Here is a 9892-nt window from a genome sequence, read left to right on the forward strand (position 1 = left end):
GTACAAAGTACTAACGCTGCCTTCAAATCATGTAAGAATGATCATATTTACAACATGAGCCACAACAACGCTGTAATCAACAGTGGGAAAACGTGGGAATGTGGTAAGACAGAATTTAGTGCCATGTATAAAAACAAAAACAAAACAAAAAAAATGCATCATGCAAAAACCATGCAAGTAAGTCAACTAAAAAAAAAAAACTATAAAATCATATATATATATATATATATATAATATTTTAAATAATATATAATTATTTAATTAATAATAATTAATATTATATATGTATACAACATTTTCAAATAAACAGCTTTTTTAATAAAATATTTTTACAAATTTTTTATTTAAATTACTTGCCATTTTTTAATTTACTAAAAAGTTAAAACGTTCTTTTTTTATAGTACTGTAAAACAGTAAATATATTAATTACTAACATACACTGTTGTTTAAATTTTGAATTATTTACATTTATTTAAATTATTTTAAAAAAATTAAAAAGCATTTTAGATTAAACTAAATAAAAATTACAGTAAATAAATTATGTATATGCAAAAACCTTGCATATATATATATATTTATTTATTTATTTATTTATTTATATTTATATATATCTGAAAATTTAATCTAAAATGAGCATTTTTTTTAATCAGGCTCCTATGTTTAGGTTCAGTAATTTCACTCTAATGGCAATTTATAGGTGCTTTTCTAAGCAATTAAAGTGATATATATATATATATATATATATATATATATATATATATATATAAATATCCCTTTATTTTTGTTGTGGATTTGGAAAATGTTGTTTGGGAAAAAAAAAAAAAAAAACCTTAAGAAGGAGCTATGATGATTTTGAAAATATTTTACATACTATGTGTTACGTTAGGTGACTTCTCCAAACAAACTATAACATAAAAATAATAAGTTAAAAAAAAATCCTCAAATTTTCATTGGTTTATAACACAACACATCTGCGAGACCAAACTACCTTTCTCATTTTCTGTGGCAAAAAGAAAATACTGATGAATAACATTAACACAATATTTTGAATAACATAAATATATGATTTAATATATATGATTTAATTATATATATAATATATGATTTAATTAGATATATATATTCCCAGAGCAAATTATTTACTCTTCATGCTGTTGTTTTAGCACTACAGCCTCGGTCCAAAATCACTTGAACACGTCATGAATATGATTTCCTAAATGTCCCAGAAGACCTTGCAGGCAGCATTAGTACTAAGCATTTAGTTTCAATAAAAATACAAACGCATGAAAAACACTCCTCGCCCCTCAATCCTAGTTGATATTTAGCCTTGTGTAGAAAAAGCCCAACAATCGCACTCCAAGAAAACCATCGTTCCTTTGCACAATCACAATAACTGCAATGTACAAGAGTCAACCAGTCTGTCCTGGCATTACTGAGGTAAGTTGTTCTTTAGCTCAAATCGACTGTATACCCCTTTGGATTTGTTTAACTTGTTGTACTGGTTGAGAAGGTCCAATTTGCTGTGACCCAACGTCATGCGTTTCTCGTCCTGCCTATGTATCCTTTTCTCCTGGCCCTTCCTGTCCGTCGGCATCGGTCCTGGTGGAGGAGGACCCTGCTTACTCTCCGGTTCGTTCTGAGAAAGATCCGGCCCGCCGAACGGAGAGGAGTGAGTAGGAATCTTCTGGAAATAATGGGAGTCCTTTTCTTTCGAGCTGAACAAATCCGTGAACTTACTGATGAACGGTGCGGGAAGTCGATGTTTGGAGGCGTTCTTGTTGTCGCCTAGAGTTGGCGACGGAGGTTTTGGAGAACTGTAGAGATTCAAAGCCTGGATTTTGGACGTCTGTCCTGGAATGTTTGAGCGTAGGTAATCCGTCGTTCCCATTTTGGACCATTCCACACCAGCCGACTGACCTATGGAAGTGCGATCGACCACATGACTCTGGAGAGTCCCATTCGGAGAACCTCTTCCGATGTGGGGTCCCAAAGGCTTCTGAAGCACCGGACTCGTGACGCCCTTCCTGTTTGGAGGCTTTTGTGAGTTTTCCGGGTTCTTTTTGTCAGGTGTGACTTTAATAGGTTTCATGCCTGGAGGAGCTGCTTTGATGCTGGAAACGCTGTCACTGGATTGGCTACTGGAGTGCTCCGAATACACTCGCTCCCCTTTGCCGTAGTCTGCAAGAAAGTCCATGCCAAAGTTTGGTACTGGCATGTGGTAAGAGTAACCGGGCAGCCCGTCTTCATCTGGATTGTGGAAACGGTCTATTATTTGGGAATCTGCATACATGCAGCGGAATTCACGATCAAAGCATTCCGTAACGTGCCCGGAGAAGTGCATTAACATGTTGTTGTGAACCATGCCGGAAAGCCATGTAAAACTAAAAGGGAGAGAGCAAAAAATTAATTTTTGTAGCTTAACCTAATTTTTTTCTATAGATAACACTGTTACACAAAAATCAGTTTGGTTTCATTTAATTAATTAATTTTGGAAGCATTTTGAAGTTTTTCTTGGACAAATTATGGAAAATTTGACACATAAAAATGTCCCATCAACACAAATGAATTTATTCATGAAACATGAGCAGAACAAGATTCTTGCATAAATCGTTGCATGGAAATTTGTTGTGCTTGTGTTTCATAAATGAGGTTCAAAGATTCTGTCCAGCCCATTTTATGGACGGTTCAGATGACTTATGCTAACAAGTGTTTAACTATGTTCAAGCTAACCATCTGTTTATGGTACTGCTCAAATGTGTTGCATAATATTGAAGTAAAAGAGCATGTGATAAGCTTTACTTTAGATCATGACACTTTTCCGGTTTCTAGGTTAACCCTATAAAATTCACTGTAACATATCTGAAGGCCTGTAAATGAACAACATGGTCAAAACTTTGCTATAAAATCAGTTGCATAATCTACTACATGCCTTTTGACATCTGATTGATAGTTCATACTTTTTTAGCGAGTAAAAGACCATTTAGGACAATTCTGAAAATTTCTACCTTTAGGTCGTGGTCTTTTTCCAGTCAAATCTAATGACTTTTATAACATAAACATGAATCCATTTTATATAGCTTGGTCTACTTGATTATCCACACATAATTTTTAGAAAAATCATGCTGTCAAGGTAAGTTTATCATTGCATTGCATTGCATTGCATTAAATGTCATCTTACTAAGGCATATTATTGAGAGATATAGAGTGACAACTGATATTTATATGCATATTATGTAACTGCTACAGTTTTATAAAAATCTCATTGATTTTCATTACCAGCTAACAGAATTTCACCTTACTTTTTAGCCAAATAAATATCAGTAACATCAAAATAAAACTGAGGTGTATTTTCCTCCTCAACTATGAGCTCCATATGTGACCCTGGACAACAAAACAAGTCATAAATAGCACGGGTATATTTGTAGCAATAGCCCAAAATATATTGCATGGGTCAAAATTATCTTTTTTTTTTTTATGCCAAATTTTCTACTGTAAATTCATCAAAACTTAATTTTTGATTAGTAACATGCATTGCTAAGAGCTTCATTTGGACCAATTTAAAGGTGATTTTCTCAATATTTTCATGTTTTTGCACCCTCAGATTTTCAAGTAGTTTTATCTTGGCCAAATATTGTCCTATCTTAAAAACCATAAATCAATGGAAAGCTTATTTATTCAGCTTTCAGATGATGTATGCATCTCAATATAAAAATATTGACCCGTATGACTGGTTTTGTGGTCCAGGGTCACATATATGAACCATAAAAGCTTGATGTGTTAAATATAAACAAAAAACACATATGCAAACTTTCTGATTTTTCAAATTCAATAAACTGTTCTGTTTTAAAAATACTAGAAATATTATTTCATACGTCAGGCTTTCCAGGGTTAAGAGAGCACAGAAGAGAGCAAAACTATTCCATCATGCATGCATCTCTGTTAATTACTTCCTTTCCGGTGACTAAGACCTAAAAAGTCTAAATTGTTATTACTATGTTTGCAATCAATTTTCCTTTGAACTGTATGGACTTCTAGTCAAACAAAACTCCCTGTGGTCTATTATATGGGCAAAGCATTTAACACATGAGTGTGGCCTCACCCACTTTCCACACTACTGTGTGCTAACAAGCATAAATATATCCACAGGCTGCTATCAGTCGCACTAACCCTGAAATAACAAGACAACTCCTTCACAAACTCATTCCCCCTAATAATTCTTAATCATCTTAACTGAAGAGCAGATTAGCAAAGCTTTCAAACAAATCCATGCAAGACTTAGGAACGCTCGTTGAGTCTAAAGCATAATTATTAAAAATCAATATAGTGCATTCAAAAACCCATCAAATTAGCCACCGAGGCTTGAAAGCTGACAACTACGATGGCTTTGAGGCTAATGCTGATGCTGAGGCAACACTGTGCCTGAGAATGCAGAATCATCATGTTTTCATTGCTAAGCTGCTCAAGTCTACAGATGTCTGCTGGAGCGCATGAGGTGCATGTCCTGTCATCTTCCTGCCAGAACGCTGCCATGCGATAAAATGATTTACATAATACAGAGTGATATGAGTGACATGAGATAAGCCTGGACTGATGGGTATTTCAACATGAATAATTTAAAGCAACAGAATTCCTCCTGTGAAAAATGTGTGTGGTTCTGGCATAGTTGACTTTGAAAAATCTTGCTGTGACACGCTACACTAACATACTGGTTAGCAGGTACAGCAGGTCTGACAGTGTGTTAATTTGATTAACTAAAACTACCTAAAACTCTTTTGTTTACTGAAATAAATGAAATTAAATATATATTAGATTAAAAAAAAAATTAAATAACTAGAAATTGGAAATGTTGTCTTAGCAAATAAGTGAAAAACGTTTAAGTTGAAGCACTCTGTAAAAATAGGGCACAATGTACTGTTTAAATTTGTTATAGAAAAAGGAATTTCCCATAATATTGTGTTTTTAGGGTTCATGGAAATGTCAGTGAAATTACTGGATAATATCCAGGCAGAAAATTACATTTGTTTGTGTATAATTACTTGAAAATTGAAATTAATAGACCATTAAAACAGAACTAAATCTAAAACAACTTAAAACTAACTTAAAAAAGCACAACCAAATGAAAAATAAAAATACCCAAAATTAAAATAAAAACAGAAAATATTAGAAAAAAAAAAAAAAAAATTAAATTAAATTAAACTAATACTGGTCTGGCACTGCCATGTACTAAACTATCGGTTTATAAAGATTTTTGCTGTTAATTCATAAACCATTTATTAAATCAATGGTAGAGATATTTATATATTTAATGTGGTAAGTAGTCAACATAATTTTAACACTGTGGTAAAACTTGGTCATAATGTAAACAAAACTGAAATTGAAATAAATTAAACCTATATAAAACTAACAAAAAATATATATAAATGAAAAAAAAACTAAAATTAAAATGAAAATGTAAACAGAAAATATTCAAAATATTAATAAAAACTTTGACAGTAAATTAAAAATAAATAAAATAGAAAAAATAAAATAACACTGGTCTACTAAATGTACTAAACTATCAATTTATAAAGATGGTACAGCCATTTATAGATTTAACGTGGTAAGTAGTCAACATAATTTTAACACTGTGGTAAAACTTGAAATTAAAGTAAATGAAACCCAAATATATAACAACTAAAAAATGAAATCCAAATGAATCCAAATGAAAAATAAAAAAAAAAAACACCTAAAATTAAAATGAAAACTCAAAAATATTTCAAATATTCATAAAAACATAATTAACTGTACAATAAAAATAAATAAAATAAATTGAAAAAATAAAATAACACTGGTCTGGCCCTGTCATGTATTATTGGTTCATAAAGATTTTTGCTGTTAATTCATATACCTTTATTAAATCATTGGTACAGCCATTTATAGATTTAATGTGGTTATCAGTCAACATTTAACACTGTGGTTAATCTTGGTCATAATTTAAACAAAATGACTTTTAAAGCACCATCACTTAAAGGATCGCATTAAGATTTACAACAGTAAACATAACTGCGGTAATTATGTTATTTTGGTAAAGAAAAACTATGATTACATAATGTGTTTTGTTAACTTAATCACAACAACACAATTAACATACCTATATGATCCTGCTATGACTTCCTCGCAGTCAATGATCATGAATTTCTCTTGAACCTGACCTGTGAATTTCTTCCCACTTTTGGTGCAATACGTGTCTCCACATACACTTCTTATCCTCATGTTCTGAAACAAAGCAGCATTAAATAAAAGTTAATCAATCACTTGATAAAAAACAGAGTATATTGTGACTACAACTGGAATCTGAGCTCTGGTACACAAATATTAATAATAGTAACAGAATAAAAAGCTGACAAAAATGCTTTTGAAATGTGTGCTCATTCAACATGACATTTGGCTTTTGATCTGCATGACATAATAGACGTATTTACGGAAACTTACAATAGACTTCTATTTTGCTGTCTGACAGATGCATTCATATACAAATCTGAAAACACCCATCTTATTGAAAACTTTCTTAAGACGTATTATGTGCAAGAACTCATGAGCTGGATGACACAACCTCTGAGAGCATCAGCGTTTGACTTACACTCAAGTGTGAATTCTGGACGTCCAGTTCTGAGCACATGTTCAAAAAATAGCTGAGATTCTTCTCATCCAGCAGAATATAAACTGGAACCCGACGCTTGTTAGACGCCTCCATTAGGTCACAGAACAAGTCGACGTCTGTAAAAATATCCATGACTACAGCGATAACCTGAGGTGTACAGAAAAGTTGTTAAGGCGTGCATTCAAATAAACCACAAGCTTTAAAAATGCATCATTAATTGCCGTATTGCATTCACATGATGATGATCAAGCAATTTAATTGCACGTGATGTTTAATGTACTTCTTATGCAGTTTCAAATTCTCCAATAGCTATCTCAGCTAAATTCACATTTAGTGACTTTAAAACATTAGGACATTTAAGTCACACTTATAAAATGTCTGAACGTAATTGCATTGCATTTTTTCAAAACAAACTTGGCTTAACCTGCTTAACTGCTGATTTTTAGTGGATTTCTGAACAGCACTGTTTTTAAACAAGCTTTATATTGTGAAAAGCTTCACTGTTTTGATACTTGTATTTCAAAAACATTTATTTTTAGGAGTCTGATTATTTCTTAAGCACAGTTTGTGGTGCATAAAAGTTACAGTTGAATAAAAGCACTGAAAGAATTCAAATAAATCTATCTGAAAAGTGTTAAAAAGTATTTTGTTTACGTGTGACGTCACGCGTCACATACAAAGCCGCAGAAATGCAAGTTTCGTGGAAAACATATTTGTAAACCACAAGGAAACAACATTAGCCAAATGTTTTGCACATTTTTTGAGGGTATGAGTGGGTTTCTGTTGTTCTCACCTTCTTGGCTTTACTAATAAGAGATCGAATGAGATCTTTGATATTTTGCGACTTGTCCCGCTGGAAGTGTATTTGCGCTTCTGTGGGTCCAAATCGGCTGGAAACCTCCGGCCAGCCCAGCTCCAAGAGTGGCGGCTCCTCGTCGGACATCATGGGGAAGTAAGTCCCTGAAGTGAGCTCGGACACCGTGTCAATTTCCTCCATGTCCACTCCATTAGTCCCGCTGTCCACGCCGCCACTTTTGGCCACATTCTCGGTGATGTAGCGTATTTCCACAGAGGACAAAAAGTTGACTTCTCTTTCGTCATGCAAGACCTTTCTATACTCCTTCTCGCCGCTTTCCAGGAGCGCGTCGGTGGCGAGCCGAGCGGTTTCATTGTGGCTGAGTTCGAGCGTTGATCCTTGTCTCCAGGGGTTCTTCACCTCCTCCAGCCTGGTGGCGAGCTTTCCGAGCGCTTTACGCGCAGGATTCGGGGTCGGACGCAAAGCCTCTGAATTCATCATTTCCACGACTGATGTTTGTCCAAGTAATCTGAGTTTTACAACAGCTCAAGCAAGCATTCGGTTATTAAAGCAGGTGTATTCCAAAGCTGACCTTGTTTTGTGTCATGTTAGTTGGAGTGCGTTATTCCAAGAGGCCTCTCCGAGTATTGTTGTGAGCTGCTGGGAAACTCTACGCTGCGCTCCACCTGCGCGCTCACCTGCCCTGTTCATCCAGCTGCTCCACCTCCTCTGACGTCATGTGGAAAGAAAACTATGGCAAGCCGATTTAACATATGACCACAAAACCTGTCATAAGGGTCCATTTTTTAAAATTGAGTTGTACACATCATCTGAAAGATGAATAAATAAGCTTTCCATTGATGTGTGCTTTGTTAGGATAGAACAATGTTTGGCCAAGATGCAATTATTTGAATATCTGGAATATGAGGGTGCAAAAAAAAATCAAAATATTGAGAAAATCGCCTTTAAAGACGTCCTAATCAGAGTATGCGAGCGGAGTGGAGTGGGAGCGGCGCGCGGAGTGGAGCGGTGTGATTTTTAATGGAGTGAGGAGCGGAAATTTTAAAAGTCGGAGCGCTGTGGTTTTTACTCGCTCGAAGAACGCTCCACTACCGCTCCATCACGAGTACAATTCATGACAACGACCCATAATATAACTGCATATATAGCAAGAATTCACATGTTAAACATAGCCTGTTTAGCTAGCTTGATGGAGATGGATCACTCAAATCAGAAAGAATGTGAAAACTAGGATGACGGCAATGGACATGAGCAGAAAATTATAGTTTTCAATGAATTTGTTTGTTCTTTCAAGATACTGAATATTTTCAAGTGAAAGTGTGATTTAATAATGCATTCAAACAAATGTAAACTTACTGTGGTACTTCATTTGTATATCCGATTTCACATGAGAAAAAATCTATAAGAAATGCAGCGATCTGTATGTAAAATAACTGACGAAACGTATTGTTATTATTATTATTATTATTTTAATCACAAACATTTGCACTGCAGCAGTTATACCTTTTAATGCTGACTGACAACCATGTTAGCTTGGCTTGAGGAAAAAAAGTTTACGCACTAGTGTTCTAATAAGCCACATTAAAACTATACTTTCGTTTTATTTCTGTTACTTTCGTCTTTTAATATATGTTATGAACAGAACTGTGGTATTTCAAACATACTGATATAGTTTAGATGCGGAGCAAAGGCGGAGCGGTGTTTCTGGTATCAGTGAGTGAGGAGTGGAGCGGGAGCGGGAAACGGTGAACCCGGAGCGGAGCTGGAGCGGAGCGGTTATAAAATGCACGGAGCGTGGAGGGGAAATTGTTGTCGCTCCACTCCGCTCACATACTCTGGTCCTAATGAAGTTCTTAGCAATGCATATTACTAATCAAAAATTAAGCGTTGATATATTAACGGTAGGAAACATACAAAATATCTTAATGGAACATGATCTTTATTTAACATCCTAATGATTTTTGGCATAATTTTGACCCATACAATATATTGTTGGTTATTGCTACAAAATACCCACGCTACTGGTTTTGTGGTCCAGGGTCACATATATTTAAACAAAAATATAAATACTTAATGATTAATGTTTATCTTTTTATGAAATATCTAATATTTAAACACTAATAATATTAACGTTATTATTTTTTAAAATACGAATTATGTATATTACTATAAATAAAATAAAAGATAAAACAAATGAACGCAGCACAAAACAAGAAAACAAATGTTTATCTATTTATTAAATATACAAATAAATAAATCAAAGGAAATAATTTGCACAAATACAATAGAATTAAATAATATCTATATTATTATCAATGTTTATTTGTATAATTAGTAAAAAAATAAACATTGCAAATGATAACTATTATTATGCATATTATCATAAATAACAATAAAAGCTAGAACAAAGAAAAACACCACCAGAGAATTAAATT

General features: G+C 33.8%; 1 protein-coding gene across 1 annotated transcript; it reads right to left on the reverse strand.

The window, feature by feature from the left end:
• Window positions 1-383: 383 nt before the first annotated feature.
• On the reverse strand, window positions 384-8150 carry fam83c (family with sequence similarity 83 member C). Its single transcript, XM_051111409.1, has 4 exons — window positions 7434-8150; window positions 6620-6787; window positions 6131-6255; window positions 384-2381 (listed from the first exon to the last, which is right to left on the reverse strand). Exons 1-4 carry the CDS (start codon window positions 7935-7937, stop codon window positions 1430-1432), a joined length of 1749 nt encoding a protein of 582 aa, XP_050967366.1. The 5' UTR covers window positions 7938-8150; the 3' UTR covers window positions 384-1429.
• Between the last annotated feature and the right edge of the window lie 1742 nt (window positions 8151-9892).

Source organism: Labeo rohita, chromosome 6 (genome assembly GCF_022985175.1).
Source record: "Labeo rohita strain BAU-BD-2019 chromosome 6, IGBB_LRoh.1.0, whole genome shotgun sequence".
In the NCBI taxonomy this organism is placed as follows: Eukaryota; Metazoa; Chordata; class Actinopteri; order Cypriniformes; family Cyprinidae; genus Labeo; species Labeo rohita.

Coding starts and splice junctions, on each gene's coding strand:
- fam83c (XM_051111409.1), bottom strand. CDS start 7,937: ATGATGAATTCAGAGGCTTTGCGTCCGACCCCGAATCCTGCGCGTAAA. Junction 6,788..7,433: donor TTATTAGTAAAGCCAAGAAG/GTGAGAACAACA, acceptor TGTACACCTCAG/GTTATCGCTGTAGTCATGGA. Junction 6,256..6,619: donor TCCAGAATTCACACTTGAGT/GTAAGTCAAACG, acceptor GCTTTGTTTCAG/AACATGAGGATAAGAAGTGT.